Genomic DNA, 27873 nt, shown 5'->3' with positions numbered 1-27873 from the left:
CAAAATGTCTTCTGTCCTACATCTCTCCCCTCACCCCCTGCTGGTCACCGCAGATGGCTGTCTCATTGTAAGGTCTTTACCTTAAAATATAAAGTGCCTTGAGGTGACTGCTGTTGTGATCTGGTGCTATATAAATAAAATACAGTTTAATTGAATCCTTCTTCCAAACTCCAAGCAGATTTGAACAAGTAATAATGAGACTTACTAACCATCTAAATGTATACAATGCAACAGAGAAGCCCAAGTCCCAGGAGAAAAGATGCTCAAAAGTGAGCTAGTTTTAGTTTTATTAGTAACTAAATCTGCATAACCTAAATGATACAGTGGGTAAATGAACGGACAGGGGGGAGGGTGCAAGGCTGCTTTAGCCATTTAAACAGCAGAGAATAAACCATAATGTGTATTTTTTATTATTATATATACTGTCACATGTCTCATCCATTTACATGGTTTGCCCTTTAAAAACTTCATAGCTTTGGTTAAAATAATAAATTTTAAAAAGCACAACAGAGATTTACAGTGAAAACCTTTATTAAGTGTTAATATTATTTTTTAAGGAACCTCTTCCAATGCTGTAAGTTAATCATCTTTTCCATATTTGCTAATTGGCATCTACAGAATATCTATTTACACAAGAACACACCCACAGGTGAGGCTGGGACAGGCCTTACTAATTCATTATTACTTGAGTTCAATACTCAGGCACACCAGTCACCCCACGTTATACTCCCACCCCCTTTATGTTACCCTGTATGTCCCAACAAAGCAAAGAGACAAAAGGAGTCAAAGAGGGAGAAACAGAAAGAGACCTGGACTAAGACATAGACCCACAGATTTAGATTAACAACAGGACAACTGTGTGTGAGGCTGGCATATTGGTTCACTAGACCAACAAACTATTGCACACACCACATTCACACCAGCACTCACATACGTGCATGCACTCCCTCAAATACCCACTGACCTCCTTACGGTATGCACTCATACAGAACCACACAGTCATACAGTAGCTAGGAGTCCTGCAGCAGTCCTAATAGCCACCATCACAGTGTAGATACACAAACTATAAAATATTAGATTTCTTCTTAAACTGAAGCGCTGTGCAAAGTTAGCTAGCGGGGCATTAAATGGACTTAGTTAAAATACCTATAACATCTTAAATATTTACTGTACATACTTTGTAATACAAGTTGTGTCTGTTTTAGGTGACAATATTCTTATAAAAGAGTCTTAAATATCCTTTTCTCTAGTAAAGTGAGGGGGAACAAGGGGGGTGGGGGCACATAAGCAAATAAAACTCTCTTTTAAGTGTCAAACCTAAACACAACAGATTTACATAAACCCGATATTATCTGAAAATGAGAAGTTTCTTCTTTTCACAAATAAAACATGATAGGCATTCTGACGTTGACACACACAGCTAAGTGTTAACATACTTTAATACTTGTAATTACAGAATTTTGTTTATTTTTTGTTTGAATGTAAAATCTTGTGTATGAGTTGTAGTCAATGTTCCCTCTAAGCTGCGCGGGTGCGCAATTGCGCACTGCTGGCACGGTCTCTGCGCACAGAAAATCTGCGTTGCACACAGAAAAAAAATCTAACCTGAATGAAATTAAAATGAATACTTTAACAATTCTGTTTTGCCGTGTTAGTCAGTAAGTACTGGCTGCTCCTGTATGGGATTACAACGATGCCACCTTATCCCATAGTCCAGCCAATAATGTGATTCACATTTGTATATACAAAGCTAATCAACGTCGCTGACAGGCTATGACAGCGTCCTTATGTGCCGACACCGGTGTTTTAGCTAGCAAAGCGGCATGGCGTCAATGGCAACGTGTACAACCATTGGAGATGTGAGCAGGACAAACGGAACAATTGACGGAAAAAGTGTTGACTTTATACCAGTTTTTAAATTGTGTTGATAGGCCATGTAAAACCAGAGTTCTGATAAAAATATCTGCAATGTTTGGTTTTCTTCCTGAATACTATCGTTGTTTATATTTAGTGCAGGAAGAAAGGTAAAAACTGCGTTTTATAAGGAAAACGCTCGAAAGCCCTCTCCACCTGTGAGCAAAAACAAAACCAAAAAAACCCCACTCCTTCCTATTGGTGGAAAAATGTACCATGTCGACCAATCAAAAAATGATATGGCAACATGGCATTTAGTTGTTTAGGAAGAGGGAAGTTTTAGGAGTGACGGCGGTGTTTTGAGATGTGAGAGATTTGCGACATTTAGCGCAAATCTTGTGCAGTTAGTGTGTAGTGTAGTCAATAGTTTTGTTGTGTGCGTCAGAACAATGAGGTGACTGCTGAATGTTACAGGTGTTACAGGAGTGATACATCTCCTGTTGTCAGGCCTGCAGCTATCAGGCTGTTGTTCTCCTTTATCTCATAGTGGACAGAAATTATTTGTTGGAGTGGCACAAATGATTTGTGTGGCATCAGATTTGATGCAGAACAGCTGATTGTTCTGTAAATAGTTTGTTTATTTAAAAAACCGCCTTGGCTGCATTTTGGGTAAACAGCTGCAAAAAATGTTGTTGTTTGCATAACTCTGTTACTTTTTTAAAGAAGTAACTATATAATTAATTGCCCAACATTGGTCATTATATACTGTATTTTGCAGACAGAGACTTACAGGACTCTCTCCCAGACCACAGACTCATAATACAAGTCAGAGCTTTATAAAAAAAAAGAAAGAAAAAAAAAGAAAGTTGTGTTTTCAAAATTGGAGTTCAAGTTATTTTTACTTCCAATAGTGTTAACATGCTACACAGGTCATGAACAAGATTTCTTTTTAATTTTCATTGTAAGTGGGCTAAAGCAGTTAATTAAAAGTAGTCTAACATAAATGCTGTAATTTCATTATTTTAATAAACCGTGTAACTTGGATGGATTCAATGCTGCCGTGACCACAGTGCACACGTCTGCTGTTGCTCACAGAGGTCCAAGGGACCGCTCAGGGAGTTTGTGCGTTCGCTCAGACACGTGAAAAATTAGAGGGAACATTGGTTGTAGTGTGTGTGTGTGTGTGTGTGTGTGTGTGAGTGTGAGTGTGTGTTTGTGTTTTGTCTGTGCTCACAATGCAAGTGTACAATGTCAACCCTGTGTCTTTGCAGGTAGGTAGTGGGTAGTCCATATACTTGTCGACAGATTAACAGTCTCTGCCCCTTGCCATGGTCTATGAAATGTTGTGCAAGGCTCGGACACATTAGGATAGAAGTGCTTTGGGCTCCATCTAAATGCTGGGGATGACGTTAGGACTGTGAGCACAACGGTGAGCACAACATCAAAGGTAGGTTACATTGGGGTTTTTTGGCAGGTAGTTGCAAAAGGCAGGCTGGCTGGTTCAACAGAATTCCTTTCCACCACACACTCGGACCGCCTCCCTCCTTTTTAAGCTGATGTTGATCGACTGGTACTTTATGAAAACAGACACGTGGATCTTCGGGAACCTGCAACAAAGAAAGTGAAAGACAAAGTGTATTTTGCAAGCTATTCCAATTTTTACAATTGTTATTCAAGAGTTATGCTTACACATACGTACACCATGACCTTGTTAAGATGAATAATTCTGGATAGGGAAAAAGCATTTTATCTATACTTCATTGCCTTGCAGAGCAAATGTGTGCAAATTATGCTTAATCAGCAGTGTTGCTCATTTGTCTTTGTTCTGTTTTGCATGGCTGCATGTAGAGTATTGTGAAAATAATCACTGAGCTGTTTGTTGCTTTTAATTGTTACTCTGCATGCTTTGTGAACTGTTGCTTGCATGCTTCTTTTTAATCCTTTCAGTAAGGTATTACTCATTTTTGAATAGCTTAAACACTGTACATCGGTAGGACTTTATAGAATTTTATAAATGCAAACCACTGATGTGCTGCAGCTGCACTGATTCACTGATTTTTTTATATTCATAATTGCAGTGGTCGTATTTATGCATAAAGCATGGTTCATTTGACACGTCCTGACACATTAGAGCCATTTATGTCAGTTAATTTCTCAGTTCGCTGTCCATGTTTTTGCTATATATTGCCTGCACGTGCATCTTTGTCTTAAGACATTAAAATGTTTTTTTGAGTACATTTGTACGGTACTGGGGTTCTTTTTGGTAAATGGACTGGTTCTTATATAGCGCTTTTCTACTCTTCTGAGCACTCAAAGCGCTTTACACAACTTGTGCATTCACCCACTCACACCCATTCGCACAAGCACATTGTTCTAAGTGCTTTCTAAGTAACATTCACACACATTCATACTCCGATGGATGCATCGGCGAGCAATTCGGGGTTAACATCTTGCCCAAGGATATTTGGCATGCAGACTAGGGGAAGCCAGGAATCGAACCACCAACCAGCTTAGATGTGCAGTTCATGACAGAGGGACCAACAAAGCCACACTGGCTGACTTAAAAACAAATGTTGGTTGAAGGATGGGATGCCATGTAGCTCAGGCGGTAGAGCAGGTCACCTACTGATCGGAAGGTTGGTGGTTCAATTCCTGGCTTCCCCTAGTCTGCATGCCAAATATCCTTGGGCAAGATACTAACCCCAAATTGCTCTCCAATGCATCCATTGGAGTATGAGTGTGTGTGAATGTTACCTAGAAAACACATAGAAAAATGTGCTTGTGTGAATGGGTGAATGCACAAGTTGTGTAAAGCGCTTTGAGTGCTCAGAAGAGTAGAAAAGCGCTATATAAGAACCAGTCCATTTACCATCTTAGCATGAGGAGGAGGTGCCAGGCTGTTGTGGCTGTGTACAGTTCTTCCACATGCTACTGAGGCAGCTGTGTGGTAATTGAATACAATTGTTAGGTTACCAATGTCTCTTGTTTCCTCAGACTTAAATCGCCCTAACCCTAACCATATGTCACACCATTTAAGGGGGAATAAATAGATTTCCAATAGTAGTTTTATTGCCAAGAAGCATTGTTATATCAACGATTTGTCAGCAGCAGCTGTGTTGCAAACTATTTTATGTGTTTAACCTCTTCATATATTACAGTTTTATCTTCTTGTGTGACATTCTTGGTTGATTAGATCAAGGGTATCGAACTCCAGGCCTCAAGGACCGGTGTCCTGCAGGTTTTAGATCTCACCCTGGGTCAACACACCTGAATCAAATGATTAGTTCATTACCAGGCCTCTGGAGAACTTCAAGACATGTTAAGGAGGTAATTTAGCGATTTAAATCAGCTGTGTTGGATCAAGGACACATCTAAAACCTGCAGGACACTGGCCCTCGAAGCCTGGAGTCCGACACCCCTGGATTAGATGTTGCCAGTGTCACCTCTTTCATGTGAATGTGCAGGAGAAACTGTCGGTTAACTGGGTTAACGTTATCAGGGTGATAATCAGCTTGAAAACAGAACAATGAGCACTTATCCTGATTGCCACTGTTAGGCTAAGTGAATCCAGATAACAGAAAGATATCCTGGGTATGCTGAACTCACTTTGTGCTAGAGGACCCAGGACACAGCATAAGAAACAAAAAGCAAGCTGTACTGCAACTCTCCTGAGAGTTCATGAGAAAGCACCACCAGGTAAATAAACAAAAAAATATCTTCAAACCTAACTAAATACAAACAAACCCACAAGCGACACAGAAGGAATAAACAACACACAATCCAACAAAGGCCACAGAGAAGACAGGAATAGTTAAACACAAACATCTGATTACTGATGGGAAACAGTAGGAAGGAAAATGCACTTAACAACAGGTAAAAATAACCAGGGAATCAAGGGAGGCAGTGAGGGAACGAAACTGATGCAGGAAATGAAAGAAAGGGAAACAACCAGCAGAGATGAATACCAATCTAAATACAAACACTTTACAACAAGTACGGGGACAGGGAAACACAAAGGGACTGACGCATGAACACCGAACGGGACACGCGGGATCAGATAAGGACACACTGAGGCAACCAAAACACAGAAAATATAGCAACCTCAAATAGGAACCTACTGATGCTTCTAGCCAAGAAACATTTATATCCCAAGATCTTTCCATTGATTTGAAATATCGTGTTATTGTACTTTAAATTAACGATCCATTAAGGAGTGAAATGTAAATTACTTTTTTCATTTACACTGGATTTACACCTCTATGGTGCCTAAGGACACAGATAATATTTCAAACATTAAAGCACAATCAGTTCATTTAGGAGGCTTGTGTAATATAACAGTTAAAGATGTATGTTTGTGCTTACTCACCTAATGATTTGATTAGGCATTCCCTCCATCTGAAAAAACAAACAAACAAAAAAAAAAACAGAGAAAAATATAAAACACTTCTAAAAAATATATGAAAGCATGTCCAACCAATGCCACGCATATGATTTGATGCATTGCACACAGACACCAGTAGATGGCACCAGGGATGAGAGAACTGGTTAAAGATTTTTGAGCTATAATGAAAAGATTCTCCCACGCCCTGAAGTAAGAGAGAAGTAAGTGGTGCATTATCATCATCAGAGTATTATTGGTATGGTAAAGCTAATGATAATGATAATGCCAAGTTTTCATTTCTATGATTTTGTCTATAAATCTTTTATAATTTATTTTTACCTTTAACTGTAACTCGAAGGTCACCAGAGTTTAGGACAAGATAAAATAAATTGCAGATCTGAATTATTTATTATGATTGCTGTTTTTATTATTACCAGCTGCATTCACAGGCCATCAAACATAGCACCCGATGATGTTACACACGCCAGTTTTCCCCAATCCCTTCTGCTGATTAACAAGTCTTTTCTTTTACTAGTTCGTGTCCATCCTTCCTCCTCACCTCTCTTTAACAGTTTGCCCATGGCTGTCTGGTTCCATTACAGACTACAGGGCATGGACATGCAAATCGCATTTCCCACTGGGAGACATTCCTTTACCCAGGCCTTTCCACAGTACCTCACTGTGTCGAGCTGTGATCGTGATGCAGAATTACATACAGTATGCATGCATGCTTACCAGTACAAGACAGGCCTTTTCTACATGTTTCGTAAGAAAGTGAGGTTATATTTTGATAAGAAGTTTGCCAGATACTCACACAGTCACAAAACCGTTGGAGACGCAGCAGAAATGTGACTTGCAAGTTTGACTAATTTGGAAATATATCTGACTGTATCCTCACACATGTTCAGAAGCTCAAAGCTCCTGTTATAATATCCCCAAAACAATAATAGAGATCAGTTTAAAACGGGTGCTCATTAATGGTTGTAATTATCCGAAAGAAGGCTTATGCCAGTCCCTTCGTTATATTCAAAGTGTGCATCTGAAGCTTTCTAAATTTAGCTTTGCTTTTAAAAAGGCTGCATCAAAAGCTCATTACTTCAAAACTTTTACTGGGCGTGAACGCAAGAGTGCACTGACTGTAATCCTTTCATGGATTTAGTTCATCTCATCTCTTTTCAAGCCTTGTTTATATTTTGTCACCTTGTTAATGAATGTGCATTTTCTATTTTCAGTCTGGTGAAAGTCACTTGGGCTGTGATGAATCGCGAGCCGACTCTTGAAGCAAGCTTTAAAACGTTCTTGCTCTGTGTGTGTGTGCATTTGGCAGTCCCCACCAACACAAACTGCATTAAGATGCACTTTCAGAGCAATTTATATGGCACCGCTCTGCCAAAAAAACAACAACGAGAAAGAAAAACTGATTACTTCTCAATTAATGATAAAAATGTTAAAATATTTGGAAATTTAGTGGGATCAGTGCCTAGTTCTAGAAATATTTACTGTAAGTTTAAATACATTTTTCAGAAAGGAAAAATGAGCTTCAGCTATTTGATGCGTCATGGATGAGGAAACTTCTCCAACTATGATGGGTTTAATAACTTTTTTCACATCAGCTTTTATGAGTAAGATGTTGCTTTAAGTTTTCAAAGGAAGTCAGTCATGTCTTATTCTCACCCTTGCTTTCAGCCAGCAGCTCCTCTGTCATGAGGCCGTCCTGCCGGTTCCCCAGGACGAAAGCCAAGAAGGAGAGGATGAGGGCGTCCAGGATGCCCATGATAGCCAAGATATAAGCCCAGCGAACGGAGCACGCGCCGAGGCTGTACTTGTCAGTCTGCTCTCCGCACATCCGCCGGACCTCGTCGCTGTCCCATCCATCAGGATAGATCATACAACCCAGCACCAGACAGACACCTAGTCGGAGGCAGAGATGGGCAACGTGAATCAAACGAAGAAAAATAAGGACAAGCCAAGAATACATATGAGCATAAAGGAGGAGAATATAAGGGTGGGAATAATGGTGTTTAATAGCAGTGACAGATTTAAAGTGTTTTGACTACTCAAAACATTATGGATTTCCCAGCATCCTCAACCTTTTACATTGGTGATAATATTAGATTTATTGCTCATAATTCTCTGTTTTGTCCCAAAGTGTTTAACTTAATTTAACCTAACAGATTCTTCTCTAAGGTAATGTTGCATCAGAAAAGCACAAGAAAATGAGGAGCCCGTCTAATTCTTTCTCACTTATTGCCCAAAGGGTAAAATTTCTCTCATCTTCACTTTGAATGAGGTCCTCCTCTGAGGTGGTGCTGCAGCAGAGCAGCAGTAGACCTGGAAAAAAAAAAGCTGACTGCACAATTATCCACAGCGCATTGCACATTAATAATAAAACAGACTCCCCACTTCTTTATTCCCTGAACACCTAGTTGCTTTCAATGTTTTGCCCCTGAATGCTGTTTGTTTGTGTATTAGGTTTGGGGGTTTTGAGCGTTTTTCTAGTTTATTACCCATGAACTTTCAAACACTTACCTGCAATATGTGTGTGCCACTGTTAGGTTTAGTATGGTATTACAAAATAGGGTGATCTTTTCTTTGTTACACTACAGGTAACAAAGAGCATTACAATTTGTTTGATTCACAACACGAAGAGTTGTGTTCAGCAGCAAATATCTCCGAGAGGTAGTTTGATGCTGATGGCGTAAAAGAAAAGAACTACAGCTGCCTCTGAGTTTCATTGGCTTGAATTTAAGACTCTTAGACTCACATTTTCTTAGTTGATTGATTCCTGTGGCCATTTTGGAAAATTCTTATCTTAATATTTTCCCCCTTAAAAAGAAAACACAAAAAATATATAACCAAATCTGGGGTATATGACAATTTGCTTTAACTCTTAAATGTTCACACTTTGATTGGTTTGTTGTTTAACTGACTGATGTTGCCTTCTCACAGAAAAGATAATAATAGTTTGTAATAATAGTTAATAATAGTTTGGTTGTGATTAGTATAAAAGACTTAAGTAGCTACTGTGAAAGAGATGAGCATTTCTTACTTGGTTGTGAAAAACCAGATGTGAAACGGAATGGCAGGTCTGACTGGTAAACTGGACACTGATTGGCGATTCACAAACCATTAGCCAATGAGCGTGCAGTTTTGTACCCCAGATCCACAAATACTCCCATTTGAAATATTTATTTCCTAACTAACTTCATTAAATAACGTTATTTTTCTAAACCAAAGCTACATCTATGTTTTTGTAACATCTGTGCTTATGTCAGATCTGTTTCCCGTATGCACAGCCTGTGCATAGCAGCTAACAGTCACTCGCACAGCCACACACTAGCATGTCGTTAGCAAGGAAGGTTTTCACTGTAAGCGAAGACACACCAGTTCACCAAAGTGCACTAAACCTGGTCAAACACCTAATGAAAGCACCCTTAACCAGCCAAGTTTAGCATTTTAAAGACGCTAACTAAGGGAAAGTGGCTAAAGCTAAATAATTCAGAGTCAGTCAGAAGCTAGCAGCCTTGTTATGAGCAAAGGATCAAAAATGTTATAAGGAAAATTATGGAGAGGTATAAAGCAGAAAATAAAGGTGGGTGTCTGTTATCTGATGGGGTGTTGCATAAATCTGTTGCACCTGCTTTTGTTTGGTAAGGTAAAATATGCTAGGTGCAGCGAGTGTACAGCAGCTTATTTTCCATTAATTATTTGTACCGCTTTCTGACTGCAGAGCACTTTATTTTCAATTGTACTTAAGTGAAAACAGATCATGTAAACTAGTGTAGTTTTGAGGGAAATGGTTAATCATTTATGTTACTATGAACCTTCTTGTTTATTTAATTTTACTTATTTTATAGTGAAGAAAAGTTGATTTTTGTTTGTGTACACAGTCAGCTATAGTTTTTTAGAAAGAAAATCAGTGAACTCTTACCAACTGTGCTTCTCCTAGCAGGGGGTGTGTTGTGTACGTCATTCATCGAACAGAGGGAGTACCAGAGAAGGCCATTTTCGATATTCACCCAGTCAACACGCATTACTATTCTTTGTCTCCTTTTTGATGTATTTGCTACAAAGGTAGCAAGCACTTTTCTCGATCTTTCTGGCTGTCTCCTGTGTCGCTTTGGCTCAGTTCAACAGGATCATGAATATTAGATTGAACCACAGGAGGATCCCTCTTAATAGTTTTGTTGCCAGTAAGATGGAATAGGAGACAAATACTGAACGTGTGATGGGAAGAAGGACAAAAGATAACACTCACAGTAAAATATGTCTCAGTCACTACTGAACTCTATTTACTACAAAGTCTGCCTCTGCTGATAATCATCTCAGAGGGATGCACTGGACAGGATTATACCAACAGAGGGTGCCACATATGTCACTCTTGTTTCCAGAAACAGCTTGTGGTTAGAGGAGGAGCACATGTTCCCTTCATGCACTGTAACAGAATGCCTGCTATGAACTAATCCATAATCACACAACACTACAGAGAAGCCCCATCCAGCACAGCACTGCTTACATAATGAGACCTTTTCTGTGAATTTGGATTCCCATAAAGGTTACCATCAAGCAGTCTACACCCATATCATAATAACACCAAAATAAGCAAGAGCGTTGACTTCTTTCAGTTAAGAGGCCTTTAATAATAATTTAAAAAAAGATTATATGATTTACGAATGTTCTACAAGACATGTGGGAATTCTGTTAGTGGATCAATTATTAATCGGAAGTAATATGTAAATAATACATGTAATGGTGCTTTAGCTGTAATTATGGGCTCTAGAGAGTGACAGTGGATTCATTAACACAGGAATTTTAGAAAAGAGAAAAAAATTATGACATGGTTAAACGCCCTATGCCAGTTGGGATGGGGTTCAACCCTCGAGTAACCCTGAACTGGCGAAATAGAATGAAAGGACAGACAAAAAATGTTGGAGTAATGGAAGGTTTTGGCTTTCCCCAAAGGGACAGCACCAGGATTGTTTTTCCATATACATTTTCCATATGCAACTCTCAAAAAGAAAAAAAAAAGTTGTATATAAACCACATGAAATAAATGAAAACCTGATTGATTGTTTGTTTTCAATGTTTTATCTGATCTGTTTTATGTGATGCTAATTGGGTGTTGAGTGTTTGGTTTGTGGACTGTTAATGGGACAAACCAGTAAAAACACATCACCTTAAAAACTGTGTCTGCAATTTGTAGCCATGCACTCGAAGTTCATAAACGGTTAATAAATTCATTAAAAACAGGGTTGGCTTGCGGATATATTAAAGTGGGTTAAAAATAAATTTGCTGAATGCTCATAAACTGCCCATGAATGATAAATAGGCTCTCATAAAGTAAAAAAAAAAAAAGAGAGACAAAAACCATCTCATTATCTCTGTGAATCTGCTGGCTGCACCCGCTTGCACTGCACTGAAGCAGAACTTCATGCTGCAGTAATAAATGGTGTGCTCCGGCTCCTCGCCACAGAAATAGCAGCACACCTAACAGAATGCAGCTGTCAGTCGGAGCGGAGACGAGACATTAACTGACGGGCATTATCCTCCCTTTTGGCTTTTTTTCCTTGTCTCCATCTCGTTCCAGAGCGGCAGACAGGCGCAGAGAAAGGGAGAGACGGATGATGAGGCAGGGCGAGGCAGAGGCACGCAGAGATATATAGGGAGAGGATGGAGGAGGGGACGTGGTGAGAGACTGAACCCTTGCCATGTTCCACTCCTGTGTGTAGCCGCCAGCAAGTACCCAGCACCACTCCAACGTCATGAGCGCTGGCTACCATATGCTGGAGCCCCTCGACAAGCAGAGCTATTCTCAGCATTTACTTGTTTTTGTTTGGAGGGTTTTTTTTTTCTTTTTTGCAGGTTCCACATAAGCACACGCCTTCCTCTGTTTGTCTTCTCCTTTTGGGGAAAATTGGGATCAGGCAAGTGTAAAACTGGACTGTGAAATGCTTGTTGGCTAACAGCAACTTACATAAGAGACTGTAGGTAGGGCAGATTAGGTGCAAACAGCACTACAGTAGAGTTTGAGAGCAGACCGACAGATGGTACAGAGCCGTGTGATGGCAGCAGATTCGTCAGAAGCACATTGGCTCATTTTTCCCAAAGAGACAAGTAAATCCCATCGATACGGAAAGACCTTTGATTTATACTTTTCCCTTTTCATAATCTCCGCATGTCATTTAAGAGTCAAGGTGAGCAGAGGTCTGAGCAGAGGTGTGACCACCAATGCGGCAGCTTCATTGGATTTGTGCATCTGGTTCGAGAACAAAGAAAAACAAACCTGTAATCTGTTTTGCTGTAACGCTGTCAATGCGGCTGCATGTCTGACTGCATCATTTCACTGTTACGGCATGTCATTGATTGACCTGGAACTAAACAGTTGTGTGTATTCCCAACTCCCTCCATCACTCAAACGCCTGCGACATATCTAAGCCATGAAAAGGGATTGACAATTTTCAGCTCCCACAGTCCTTTGTGGAATGTGTTTTCTCCTCTCCTCATTTAAACAGCTGCGACAAACTTAATTATGCATGCACGCATAGTAAACTGTGCTATCTGACGCTGCATGTGGATATGACCCTCGCACATAATCGAACACGTGCACGCTTCTTTTCGTTTAACATAGTAACACTTAATGTCTTTTTCACAACGATCAAACCCCGATGATGAGTGTCGGTCCAGAACTTACATTAGTGAAATGGTGACCTAATTATTGAGGAAAATCTAGTTCTGCTCAAGGCGTTTATTCTACACTCTTTTATGCTCTTTCATATAGAAATCGACTATGTTTAAAGTGGAAGCAACATAATGACTTAAATCCAAGCTGGTTCTCCAAACCTACCGAGTCGCCCCGTGTGAAAAAGTAATTGTCCCTTAAACGTAACAGCTGACTGTGACGCTGATTGCAAGAACAGCAATCAATGAATTTTGGCTCACATTCTTCTTTGCAGAATTGTTTTAATTCAGCCACATTGGAGGGTTTTTGAGCATGAACTGTTTAAGGTCATGCAAAAACAAGTCAATCTGATTAAGGTCCAGATTTTGACTAGGCCACTCCAAAACCTTCATTTTGTTTTGTTTTAACTTCAGTTCTTGAACTCCAGGGCGTGAATTAGTGGCTTGATATTCACCTTCAGGATTTTCTGGTAGAGAACGGAATTCATGGTTTAATTACAGGAAATCGTCCGGGGCTTGTAGCAGCAAAACAGCCCCAGATCATCACACTACCACCACCATGTCTGACTGTTGATATGGTCTGTTTATGAAATGGTGTTTTAGTTTTAAGGCAAATGCAACGGGACAGAAACCTTCCAAAAAGTTAAACTTTTGTCTTATCAGTCCACGGAATATTTTCAGAAAAGTTAAGGTCTTTTCTGGTTCACTGTTCTGGGCTGTTCTGTGACCTCCTGGATTGTTTTGTTCTTGGAGTAATTTTGGTATGCTGGCAACTCCTGGTAAGTTTTACCACTGTTCCAAGTTTTCTCTATTTCAGTGTAATGGCTCTCACTGGGGTTTGATAAATCCTAAATCCTTAGAAATATCTTTGTAATCCTTTCCAGACTGATAGATGTCAATGACCTTGTTTCTAATCTGCTTTTAAGCTTCTCTTGATCTTGGTGTCATGTGTTGCTGATCTTTTAACCTGCTTCACTTTCACACAGTTTTTATTTAACTGACCTCTTTATTCAACGGCTCTGGCAATAATCAGACCTGGGCTTGGCTATTAAAATTGAACTCAGCTTTCCCCCAAAATTTGGTTAATCACAGTTAATTCATGATTTGACATGGGTGGAAATTGCCAGGAAGATTTGGAAGGTGTTTGTCCCTTAAATAAAATCATCATTTAAAAACTACATTTTGTATTTAATCAGGTTATATTTTTCTAATACTAAAATTTGGTCATCTGAAATATGTGTGTTGGTGTAGCTGATATCCTTGTGGTGGTGTTGTTCCTGCCTTGTAGGGGGAAAAAATCCTTTGTTTATATAAAACTCTCTTATAGAATAAATGGCAACTATTTCAAGTGTTTTCTTTATTCATTTATACAATATAATAAATATATTATCAAGTTAGGTTTGGTTTTAGTCTAATTTACGTTACTCGTCTTGGCTTTCTCGTGATTGTTTTTAATAGTATTAGCCAGACTCTGGGCTAATGCTAACCACATGCTCAGACAACGTTATTGGTCAGTGGCAATTTTTTCCTGGATCAACCTCATTATGATGACAACAACAATTGGATATCAGTGCAGTAAGAATAAAAAACATGCAAAAAGAAAAAAAAGGAAATCAGAAAGGGGGTAAATACTTCTTCACTGCGCTGTATTTTCATTTGTAGTCTACATCTCATTTATCTCAACAGATTATCAATGTCAAAACTTCTACATCTGAATCCAAGAGCAAGTAAAAACAGATAACAGATGCCTCACGGTACCATTGAATGATCACAAAGAAACATATGTAGGCCTTGATATCCATGTGACGATGATCTGCACTGTCATAATTTAATACTTAATTTACTCAGTCCAATTCTGTAAGCTTAATTTTCAAATGACGAGGGTGTAAAATGAGACTGATTAATACAATCTTTCCCATGGCAAATTCAGCCTCTAATGTGGGCATGATGAAACCCCTTTTCACACTCACAAGACTTTTCTCTGGCTCTATAGACGAGTGAATGAGTACCCAAGAAAGATGGCCTAAAACCATGACAATGATATGCCATAATTGCTATTAGATAAATGGGGTAATTAAGGATGTATGATCCATATATTGTGGCTAAATGGAGTGTGAAAGTGTGTCTCCACATAGTATAAGCTTGCTTCATGATGCGGGTTTATGAGGAGGAATTATACATGCAATGAGAGAGCTATTAATAATATTTAGATAGAAAGTGTTACTGTTGCAGCGTTTATATGTGGCTGTAGGAGAACTGATCCTCTTATATCAGGATCTTGATATACTTTAAGACACCCCAGCTGGGCACAAATATAAGAAAGTTCTTTAAAAACATATTTCCAAAGTGTCTGGGATACAGTGGAAAGTGGAGCGAGATAAACTTTTAAAACTTACTCTGACAAGCTCCCCTGGAAGATGAGGGACATGCTCATCGAGATGAGCTGTCTACAGTCCAAATCTATTTCTGCTTCAGTTGCTGGCAAAACTTGATGGTTGCTGGAGGGGAGCAAGGAGCTTCCAGGCACTCTGAGTATTCCCCTCTGTCAACATCTTCAGCAATTTTCTGCACATCGAGCACATAATACCCACAGCTTACCTATCAATTCATTTGAAAGGATTAGAAGGAGCGGGCGATGGCTTATTTCATCGCGTTATCTCCGTTCTGTGTCAGGGCAAGTCTTGCAAATACTTTTTAACCATCTTGTAATGTAGCAAATAACCTTCCTTCAAGAGCAAATTGCATTTACAGCATACAGGATATGCTACGGCAAGCACTCTGACTTCTGCTACAGGGAATAAAACTCTACAAGAAGGAAATCGTTCCCAATATAATTTTGGCTACAGCTTCAGAATAAACCTGAATCCCAAAAAATAGAGATGGGGGTAAAAAAGCATCTCTGTGTAAGCAGAGAGGACAAAAAAGATGCAGTGTCACTTCCACCACCTACGTGCTAATACACAAAAAAATCATTTAGTCAATCACTTACAACAGGCAGCTGGATTGCACTGAATAATAACTCTATTGTGCGCATGTGTGTGTGTGTGTGTGTGTGTGTGTGTGTGTTTGTGTGTGTGTGTGTGTGTGTGTGTATTCCTCCCTAGAGCCCTTGTTTTGGGTCAAGGTCAAGGTCATATTTGTTATATCAATGCATCATTTTCAAAGGTTGAACATTCCCATAAGAGGCTACCCACTATTACTATGACTAAAATAAATGTACGGTGCGCTTAATTTTCTGTTGCATCAAATCTGAAAGCACTGCAGTTCAGGCTCAATAACATCAGTGATGCAATTTTTATTAAATAAAGTAGATATACTAAACAATAGATGAGGGGTTAAAGGGTTCAGTTCTTAGTAACTGTTAGTCTAGCTATCTAGGATATTGTTTAAATCCCTCCTCCCCGTCAGAGTGTATGTCCCCTGATTCTTACGCCATCTGGTCAGAGCCTCATTATTACACATCAATTGAAGTTAAAAAGAAGATCAGCATGTAAATGCCCTGCAGCAAGCTAGACATACAGTAGAAAAGGCTTTTCTTGGAAATTATCAGTTGACTGCACTTAAGAGATATGGCAGCTTAGGTGAGGATACAGAGGTAGAGAATGCAGGCAGCGGGGGAGAGGAATCATGGGAGGAGTGCGGAGTAAACTGCAGTGAGCAGAGCAGGAGGGAGTCAGGCTGGGGTGATGGGCTTATGTAACAGGTCCAGATGCAGCTTGTACCTCCACAGAGGATAAAGATTGGCAAGGGCAATGGGGATCAAAAGAGACCTTTGAGTTCTCTGTGACAAATACTCACTGGGTCACCCGTTCGGGGACCATGGAGGCAAAACAGCAATGGCTTAGGCAGGACTGTGATCTCTCGGTGAACATTTGACAATGGGAGCATTCACCCAAGACAGAATGAGAGTCCAGGACAGAGCATCATCCAGCCAGGAGACAGTGGTTTGAGCCCAGCTGGAACCTTTTTGTTTTGGGTATGCTTAGCTTTTTTCCTCTTGCTGAGTTTTTTAGGTTTTCACTTTCACTCACTGATTAGGATTAGAGACCAAAGTTAGGGCTGTGCGATATGACCAAAATCTTATATCCCGATATAAAACATCTATCGTCCGATAACGATATAAATCACAAAAATGTAACATTTTCTGTAAATTCTGTGAATCTCGGGTAGCTGGGCGTCGTATATCTGGAGTCGAGTGTTTTACCGATACATTAAACTATACATTTTTAGACATAGGTTGTAAAGGCCGCCGTTTTCTTTGTGAGTATTTATTACACAGCGTGCTGCGGGGAAAAGCCTGTTCTAACGTTTGAGTCTAAGGTTTATTTTTTAGCACCTGACGGCTCCTTTTTTGCTTCTCATCGGTAAATACTCTGCATACTCTTTCACGTGATTCAGTTTATTTTGAAAAGTCTCAACAGGATCTTGAGCTTTATTGTGAAAGGTTTATGTGGAAAATAAACAAGCGGACACGTGATGGTTTTACCGTTGTTGTTGCTAACAACAACGCATAAAAACAGGCGCTTGTCCGTCTGTAGTGTGGTTATATTAAATATAAGAGAAAGAGAGAACTTTAAGAAATTAATATAACCACTACAGTGACCATCAAAACGATGAAAAAATATTGCCGTAAACAGTTTATTTTGCAACAGCACGAAAGAAACGATAGCGTAAAATGAAACGATAGACGTTTTTATATCGTCATTCGATATATATCATTATATCGAACATCCCTAGGTCAGGTTTTACTTGAGTCGGTTTAAGCAATTAAACCCACTTGGCTATTTTCAAGAAGAGATCATTGTTTGGTCATTGTGGTGCAGTGGTTAGCCCTGTCGCCTCACAGCAAGAAGGTCCTGGGTTGGAATCCATCATCTGGCCAGAGCTTTTCTGTGTTTCTCTCCAAGTACTCTCAGTCCAAACATGCAGTTAGTGGGATTAGGTTAATTGGTGATTCTAAAGTTACCATAGCTGTGAGTGTGTTTCTGTATCTTTGTGTCTGTCTTGCCCTATGATACCTTGGATACGCTTCAGCTGGATAAGTGGAAGAAAATGGATGGATGGGATTGGTCAAAGCTCACTGAAAAGTGGTGACTTGAGAGTGGCATACCTGTTTTACTAATGCTGTTACTCGGTGTTTGATGTGCCAAAGAACACATTTGGTGTAAATAAACCAAAGCTAAAAAGCATTAATGAACACTGATGAACTGAAAATGAAAATAGACTAGTCAGGCCTGCTGTAGAGAGAAAAACATGTTGATTAAAATATGCTGATTATGCATGGTCAGTGTTAATGTTATCATATATATATATATATATATATATATATATATATATATATATATATATATATATATATAGGGGTGCAACGATATTCGTATCGATATTGAACCGTTCGATACAGTGCTTTCGGTTCGGTACGCATATGTATCGAACAATACAACATTTGTAATTTATTTTATCAACTTTCCTTCTGACGATGCTGTCTGTGTTGAGCGCTCAGTGAATCTGCGTTCGACTACTCCGCCTAGGCTGCACTGTCGAGCGCAGATCCACTGAGCGCTCAACACAGACAGCATAGTCAGGAGGAAGAGCGCAGGGCAAGCTAGCGAGACAGAAGTTAAGCTCTCCTTGCAAGATGGACCTCCCCCACCCTCATTCAGATCTGGCGTTTGGAATTATTTTGGTTTTCATGTGACGTATGACCCTGAAGGTAAGCGAGTCATGGACTAAAGTAAAACAGTATGTTGGATGTGCCATGCAATGCTTAATTACATTGGTGTGAACTAGTGTGTTAGCGCAGTTAGCTCGTTAACGTGTTGGCCGTCTAGCCCCATGCACGGGGCGATCGGCGGTAGCTCGTTAACGGAGATTTGCCGTGTTGTGGCGTTAAGGTCATTTCAACGAGATTAACCTGAAAGCACTAGTGGGAACACAACGAATATGACTGCACATTTACGCCGACATCATCCTAGTGCAAAGACAAAAACAACAAGCATGCTACTAACTTTAGCCGAGTCATTTAGACAGCTGTTAGCACGTGATTCTCCTTATGCTGCTGAGAATATAGCCCAGAAGAAGCGGATAGTATAGCTTTTATTTTGGAAAGAGCCATTTCTCTGTAATAAACTCTCTTTTCCAAAGATGAGTGATTCCTCAATCAGATACAGGGCTTGCAAAATCGCTAGCCCGACGTCCCGGAGCTAGCGATTTTTCCAGTCGGGCTACAAAAATCTCTCTGCCCTGCCCGTCGGGCTATTGTAGGAAAAATATATGTCAATGCTTTTGCATTCTTTCAGAAATGTAGCTGGGTAATTATGTCATTGGCATCGGTGAGCCACTGTCAATATGTGACATATTGAAGTCGCGTTTGAATTTGCGCTTGTTTTTTTGCTTTCACTTTGCAATCGTGCGAACTGTGTATAGAGAGCGACAGCACTGATTGGTGAGTGGTGATAATTTGCGCACCAATTCCTCTGACATCGTCTTATTAATCGTTAGCTTACTATGCAAACATGACAAGTGAAATCTCCCGCAGCAAGCTTAAACATGTGAGAGGTTGATCGCGCAGAGAATCGCTGAGCTTATGTGAGTCCGTGTGTAAAAGTAGCAGTATATATATTTTAGTTCTGCTGAGCCAAATAAGACAGGTCGGGGTGAAGAAGTGACAGCCAAAGAAAAGCTTACCACAAAACGGAGAAGTTATGACAAATGAGACTATAACGCAAAAAGAAAGTGCAGCTTTATGGTTTCATGGACAAAAGAATTTCTGTGGCTGCAATATGACGAGCTAAATAACCAGGGGTGCACAAAAGTGGTCCGCAGGTGCACATTCGCTGTCAAAATAAAAAACGCGCACAAGGGTTAGGGTTAAATTTAAAAACTGTACTTTTGAGTTAAAATATATATTTATAATTTTAATAAATGACTAATTAAAAAGGCATGAACATTTTTTGTATCGAAAAAATATCGAACCGTGACACCAAAGTATCGAACCGAACCGAACCGTGAATTTTGTGTATCGTTGCACCCCTAATATATATATATACACACATACATGCTGCATCTGCACCTCCAAAGCAAATATTATTTTTAGCTGTTAGACAAATGCACCCAGAAGTTACATGTGCATCACATATTCATCACTACAGCATGCAAAGTTTTTTTTAACACTCTAGGTCACTGTGCCCTTGCCATCCCACCTCATCCCTCCCCCTGTGGAATAAATCAGCAGCCTCCCCTGCCGGAGCTCTGGCCTGAGCTAGGCCACTTCTGAGATCACAGAGATTAACTCCGGCAAATCTATACTCCACACCCTGCAGCGCTACAGGGACACTGAACACAGGGGAGTCATGATGATGACTTGGCTGGCATTTTGAGTTTTGTATTCCACGCTGCTACATTCAAACTCACAAAGTGTGGGCTAATTAATCAGCATTGATCTGTTGGTTTTTATCTCCAGATAGGCAGTCTTACGGTTTTTAAATTAAACCAGCTGTTCTGTAACCACATAGTAGAATTAAATCAGCAAGTATGCATTACAAAAACAGCATAGACCTCGCTTCCGTATGTGCTGTAATCACTGCAAAGAGGAGCGAGTGCATTGCATGCATGCAAATTACCATGCTTCAATGTGCAATGTGCATGGTGGTGTGTAGATACGGACTGGCATTTATATGGGGCTTTTATAGTCTAACTGACCACTCAAAGCACTTTAATCTATGCACTGTGTTCATCGCTCATTCACTGCCAACAGTTAACCAAACATGTCTCTGGACTGTGAGAAGATATCTGGGCACCCAGACAGAGACCACGTGGGCACAGGGATAACATGCAGTGTCCACACTGGAAGGTCAAACCCAGAACACTTGTTTCTGTGAGGGAGCAGTGCTGACCACTGCACCACCACGCAGGATAATATCCTTCATCGATCTTCTTTGCCTGTCCACAATCAGCAGGAGTGTGAGCTGCATACATGATAGTTTAGTTGCCTTCCTCTGACTATAATTAGATGGTTCAAGTGACCGTGTGTTTTTTAATTACAAAAAACTGGGGGATGGAACAGTGTTAACGGAGAGGTAATTTGAAAGCAAAGTACCTGGGTGGACGTGAGAAAAATGGGTAAGAAAGCAAGCAGATCGTTCCTTGATTTTTTGATGTGCAAGGAAGACGAGTGTGCCAAATAACAGCGTAGAAACAGAGCTAAATACAGACTGTTTCACCTTCGACTCTTGAGCCGGGTGCTGCAAAGGTGTGGATTAGTGCATAAACAGTGTTGTGCATCCAGTTTATTTTGCTGCAAAAAGGTTGAGTTTCACTGCTGCGCTGAGAAACAGCAAGAGGATAAATCAGTTCTGTAACTCCTGAGCCAGTTTGTTTCCCTTTACGACCTCACCGCTACTGCCAATGTTCCCACACGGCCATGGTAGATTTCAGCCAATTTTCAAGCCATTTTTAGTCTGAAAAAGATTCATATATCTGTTTCGAAATCTCTCAGATCTCCTCCTTTCATTTGTCATTTCATTCCCGGTCCCCTGGCATAAAGAGGTATGAAGTTTTCCTTTCTCACTGGTGTTATAGTGAAAGGCACTACTGTGTGTTACTGCAGTAACAGCAGAGAGTGCTGTCCTGTGTTGTTTCATGTTGTTTCTCAAATCTGCCACAGTGGGTATCTATTTTAATGTACTGTTGAGACACATTACTCTGTTTAGTACAGAGTTGCAGCAGTGCAAGTGACTGGGCACAGGGCTGTCTCTGTCACGTGTTTAACAGACTGCAGCAAAATCTCAAAAAGGGCTAAAGAAGGATACGTTTCTGTCACAGCTGCAATCATAGTTACACAAATGGAGTTGTGTGGATGACATAAAATACTGATAGAAAAAAAAAGAGATGTCAAAAATGGACAAACAACAGTTGCCGGGAGACAGCTGTAATGTGCCATAAACCCGATTCAACCTGCAGCAAGCAGTGATCAAAAACTTTGAAAATGCTGAAACTGAATGTATAATTTTGAAGAAAATGTATTATCACGTTTTGAAATTAAATTTAAAACTTCTAATATTTGAATATAAATGGAGGTCTTTATATGCTGTATGCTGCTATAACATAGTGATTCATAACAGCAGCTTGAAGGAGTTGGACCTTTTTAGCACAATGCTAAAAAAGTGTATCAGTCCCCGAGGAGGGATGGACATGCATTAACATGTAGAGAAGTGGAACACATCTGAAATGTCTAGAAAAAGCATCAAAATCAGTCTTTTCCTCAGATTGCTTTTGAAAGTCTGATTTGTATCTGGACAAAAGTTCTCATTTGCAGCGTTTACTCCAGAGAGCTGGAGCATTTCTGGTCCAGTGGCAGTGACAAGTGCAGCTCAATGACTGCTGCTCTCATGCTGAGCTCCAACCACTTTCCACCTCTACATTCAACCAGGATTTAAAGCTCCTTTCACAACAAGCCTCTCAATAGAGCAGATGGACTATGGGAGTAAAAGCCAACAACAGCGAACGGAGATAATGATACAAAGAGAAATATGTGGAGAGAGACTGAGGTGACCAGAAAGACCAGCTCGTCTTCGCTGAGCTCTGTCGTCTCATTTGTTTTCTGTCTGCCTTCTGTCTCTGACCTGGATTTTTTGTTTACCTCAAAACCTTTTGTTATTTGGTCCTTATTATTTTTTCTTTTTCTCATCACCTCGCGTGTTCCTAATATTCTCACTGTCCTTTTTCACCACTGCTTGAAGCATAGAGGTTTGAAGTTTTGATGTGATGATCCTGTTTGATCTGTTTGAACTCGGTGAGTTTGGTTTGATGAGAAACTAATCCCATATTCAACATGTGACACTTTGTTCCTTTTCTAGCTTTCTGTGACTCACGCTCAACTACTGTGACTCAGTGTGCTTCAGTGAGAAAGTTATTAACGAATGGATCAGGAGTTGCCAGTTAGTTAGGCAGCATGGTGGCATGGTGGGAACTCTCCGTGTACTCCAGCTCCCACATTCCAAAGACATGCAGTTAGTGGCAATAGGTTAATTTGTAACTCTCAATTGCCCAAAATGGTTATCTGTCTCTATGTGTTAGCCCTGTGGCAGACTGGCGACCTGTCCAGGGTGTAACCGCCGTCTTGCCCTAAGACAACTGGGATGGCCATCCCTCTACCCCCCGTGACCCTGACAAGGACAAGCAGAAGAGAATATCTGAATCAGGAGCTGAAAACTAAACTTGGGGTGTGGTTGAAAAACCACTTTTACTAATAATACCTAAGTGAAGTAGTTACAGGAAGATGGCCAGACTGCTTTGAGTTAAAAATAAGGTGGCAACAGCAGCTCAAATAACTGCTCTTTGCAACCAAGTCATGCAGAAAATTAAGAAAATCTCTGAATGTATAACAACTTCAAAGCAGACTGGCTATGGCAGCAGAAGAGCACAGTGGGTGATATATTCCTGTCAGCTGAGATCTAGAAACTGAAGCTGCATTTCACATTGATTCATCAAAATTGGACACCAGGAGATTGGAAATACATTGCCTGGTTTGATGAGTCTCGATTTCTGCTAAAACATTCAGATGTGTGAGAATTTGGCATAAACAACATGAAAGATTGGGCAAAATTGGGCCCAACCTGGTTTCTATCTAATACAGTGTCCAGTGAGTGTATATATTAAATATTTGATCTAATTAAGCACAAACTGTCTTTTTATGGACCGCTAACTTGCCATGTTAGGAAAGCAGGAATACAAGCCCTAACTATTATTTTTAATTATTGTGATACAGCATCATCTTATGCAAAATAGAACTACCTCAATATAAAACATAAAAACCTCTTGAAAACCCATGACTCCTGATTGTGCAATAGGTCCTCCTGGCAAAGTGTGTCATTTATGCATCAATTAATCATCAGAGGTAATTATGCAAATACTACAAAAAGCACACAATTTTGCACATACGTTACTAGGAATGATTTCTTGTTCTTGAGTTATTCTTGAGTATCAATAAAACAAAGAAAGAAATATTACAATAAACAAAGAAGTCAGAAAGTAGAAACCTGACCTTTATGAAATTGCAGTCCTTTGAAAACGAACCTGTTTATTCCAAATAGGTCACCCTCTGTCTGCACATCATTTCCTGCTTTACAGAGCTTTGGTGTTGCTCATTCACGTGTATGACTCACACTGTTTCTTCTCAAAAACAGACACTGCAGCGCGAACTACAGAAAAAGTCTGTCAGCCCGGCCGACAAGGCAAAGTACGCACGTCAGTCTATAAAACAGTGAAGTAATTATCGCTGACCTCGCTGTATATGTAGTTAATTGGTGTGCAGACCCCTGAAGAACTGCAGTTAAAGGCCAGAAAAGCGTGCATCATATATTTTGCTGTCTTTAAGCTCTATGAGGGGGGGTAGAAAGGTTGTACACACCTATAATTACATGCCATGAACTTTTGCAGGGGCACAGACAAAAATGGCTCTGCTGAGGAGAGTAGAAGGGTACGAGCCCATCAAAGGCCGGCTGGATGCTTGAGCACTCTCTGCACTCAGCTTTGTTTGGCCACGGTGGGCATTTTGAGACTTCTAATGTGTCCTGCTGGTTCACTTTCTCATCAAACATTCAATGTTTCTACCTGGACTTCACAGAAAAGATGGCTAGAGATGCGTTCTCACACGCTGATTCGCTGGCGAGGAGCATTGTGCAACAGCGTGAGTTTTCTATGTTAAGTGTTTTATCCACCATCCTCTGACCTCAGCCCAAGGGGATTTATGAAAGCTCCTGCAAAACCGGCATACAGAGTACCACTTAAATTACGTAAACGCGTCAAGTATGACCTTGATTTTCAGTTAGTGTGCCTGAATAGACCTTTTACTCAATGAGGCATGGTACTGTTACATGCTGTGTTTTCATACCAGTCATATCACCCAGTAAAAATGTCTATAAGACACCCATAAGGATGATTGCTGGAGAAGAGAGAAAGGCTGGTGCCATGGAGCGGAGAGTGCTCTGAATACTGACTGTGTCCTTGGCCAATCTAGCAGCAGGGATGGGTGACAACAAGCTACCGCTGACCAGCTGACAGGTTTAATTTCACTTTGCTTTACAGGTATGAGATTTGTCATATACTGAGCTACCAAAATGTTTTAAAGTGAAAGAATAAGATAAAAGGAAAGAATTCAATGAAGAACCCTCTTGTATTCACTTTATTTTGTACTGAGCTGCCATTCATCACCATCTATGACTTGCACAGGAACTGCCAGTGGGCCACCTGTCTTCTATAAGTGAAGCCAGCTGAAGGTTAAGCTGATTCTAAGCGTAATAAAGTTTGACAGTGCTAAACAGTCACACTTGCTCATTAGGCATCGCTGTGCCAACTTTCTGTGGTCAGGGTCTCTCCTTTTGGCTTTCTCTTTCATCTCTTAGCTGCAGAAGCACAAAGCCCAGCGGTCTTCTTATTAGACGGGCTTATTGCGTTAATTCAGCCCAAACATAACACACTGAGCTGGAGCCTTTCCAAATACCCCCTCCCCTCCACTTTGCCTCATTTCTGTTTGTTGCAAACAGCAAGCCGACTGCTTTGACCACTAGTGCAGCTGAGCTAGGACCGATGTTTGGCAGCATCTGAACTCTTCAGATGATCGAGGCCTCTGCTGCCGCTGACATCAGCCCACCGTTAGTGAGAATACACTGCCAGCGGCTGAAAGGCTGACCTCGACTTATTTTGAAAACCAGCTCTGACATATAAGAGCACACACGTCTTCTGGCTGCGAGGGCAGGCTGAAGATCATTTGCATATAACAAGTTACATTAAATTGGGCTGCATTGTAACTATACATGTGATGTGCTATATTACCAACATAGCATGTGATTTAATGCTTATGTTATGTTGTTCTGTGGCCTTTAGCTAAAAGAAACTTTTTAATCTAAATTTGTGTGTGCCCGCCAAGCTTCATGCACCAAGCTATCTAATCACTGTGGGAATAGGTGTGCACTTTCCATGTGGTTTTGCATTACAAATAAGACAAGACCGCATATAAACATTTTCAGTTGCTTACGCTAAAACACTAGAGACTCTGCTGTGATTATATTATTACAATATATCCCATGAAATCCAAAACACTGGATTAAACTTGAAGTCCAAAGGTTCTCATTGATGCAGGCACGAGGTTTTTGAAATTGTTCAAATGTAAGACAAATACAAGGAAGAAAATGAATCAAAGTTTTTAATAGTTATTAATAATAAGCAGCCTTGTTTATTTATTTTTAATCATGAGCTGGACAATGTTTCATATGTTACTAAAACTGTAATCCAATCCATGCTTTCAGAAAGAAACTTGTTCGGGTTGTAAATACCCCAGCGATGTTGGTCATGCATTCAGCAGCCCTTCAGCACCATGGACAGCACGGTCTGCTCGGGAGGGCTGACTGCCAGCTCCCGGGGAGATCCTGGAGACTGTTTATTTTCACTCTGGCCGCTCCCAATTAATTTATCTCATCAACTCATCAATCAAAATTCGATCCATCCCAGTGTTTTGAGCCTAGCAGAGCATACACAGAAAACAGCTGGCCAGCTTCTAAGCTCTTGCAGGCATTTTACATTTAGGCAATATATTCATACTTAAAAATACGTTAAAAAAAAAAGAAAGAAAAAGCAGTGGCGGTGAGCTAGCCTCCGAAAGGACACTTACCTGATGCTGCTTGCATCCAGCCACAGATCTTGTACACGGTGGATGTGCTGAGGAGGAAGAAGAGACTGAAGCAGCCGATGCAGGTGACGACCAGCATCATAGACATTCCAATGAAGAAGGAAGCGGCCTTGAACGCACCAGAGGGGATAGCGGAGAACTCAGTGAAGCTACCCTGGCAGGTCAGGTCTCTGGAGACTCCGTCTCCAATACAATAATGAAAAAGGCCGAAGTAGCCGACCTGCGGCGTATCCATGCCATCTCCAATCCAATAGGGCTGCGAGAAGATGGTCACGTTAACAATACCGAACAGAATAGTGAAGATGGCCCACAGAAGTCCGATCACACGGGAGTTGCGGACGTAATTGGTCTGGTACAGTTTCGCGGCTTCTGCTGACGGTAGCATTGATGCGGCGGATCCAGGTATCATTTTATGCAATCACGAAGACTAAATGAACGCTGCGATCTGTCCGAGAGCAAAGCGAGGGCTTAACATTTAGAATATAATCAGCTTCTTCTTGTTATGATTATTATTATTATTTAACCTAATCAACGCTTAAACAGCAGCGAGAAGAACGTGAGGAGCGATGCCTGTGCATCTGCAACACAGCAACATCTGTCAGGCGCGATCAACTCATGACGTCGCATAAAACCAGGCGGTGAACCAAGTGAGGAGCTGAAGCGGAGAGCCTGAACCCTGCCTGTGACCGACAGCTGAAAAGTCAAAGACTATAGTGGAACAAACGGTCTCTCACTGCGCTCGCTCCGTGTGGCCGTCGGACGTGCACATCGCTGCCGCACTTTTATAGCTCAGTACTGCCCTCGGAAAGCCTCCCGACATCTAAAGGCATGTATTCACATGGACCTCAGCTATAGCCTATAACATATGACGCGCACGTATCCTCGAAGAAACGGCTTCAGCCTGTAACGAGCAGCCCGTTATGTCTCCGAAGGTGGTCGCACATACATACATAAGGCCCTTATTCTGCTTAGGAATCAATGCAACCCGATCACAGTTACCATTCAGAAAACACGGCAGCCCCTCTCTGCGTCGTCAACGATAAACGTGTTGGTTATGACAGCATCGCGGGGCTGTCGGTGATGCTGGGACTCGGAGAGGGAGGGGCGCAGAGACGACGCAGAGGCAGTCCGTGCACATAGTGACACACACCTTCTGGATAACGCTGCGTCAACGGCCAGTGGACTGACGAAATATGAGTGCGACTTTAATGGTCTAAAAGTGGAAAGATTCAACGCGTATGAATGTATTTTTATTGCTGGATGATACTCCACC

General features: G+C 40.7%; 1 protein-coding gene across 1 annotated transcript; it reads right to left on the bottom strand.

Annotated features, from left to right (window-relative positions):
- Positions 1-299: 299 nt before the first annotated feature.
- LOC309710642 (LHFPL tetraspan subfamily member 3 protein-like) lies at positions 300-27873 on the bottom strand. The gene is made up of 4 exons (XM_082540289.1): positions 26583-27873; positions 7910-8146; positions 6221-6249; positions 300-3461 (listed from the first exon to the last, which is right to left on the bottom strand). Exons 1-3 carry the CDS (start codon positions 27007-27009, stop codon positions 6233-6235), a joined length of 681 nt encoding a protein of 226 aa, XP_082396415.1. The 5' UTR covers positions 27010-27873; the 3' UTR covers positions 300-3461; positions 6221-6232.

This window comes from Aulonocara stuartgranti (assembly GCF_965226115.1).
Source record: "Aulonocara stuartgranti genome assembly, chromosome: 7".
NCBI lineage: Eukaryota > Metazoa > Chordata > Actinopteri > Cichliformes > Cichlidae > Aulonocara > Aulonocara stuartgranti.
This window is presented reverse-complemented; position numbering and strand designations above follow the sequence as displayed.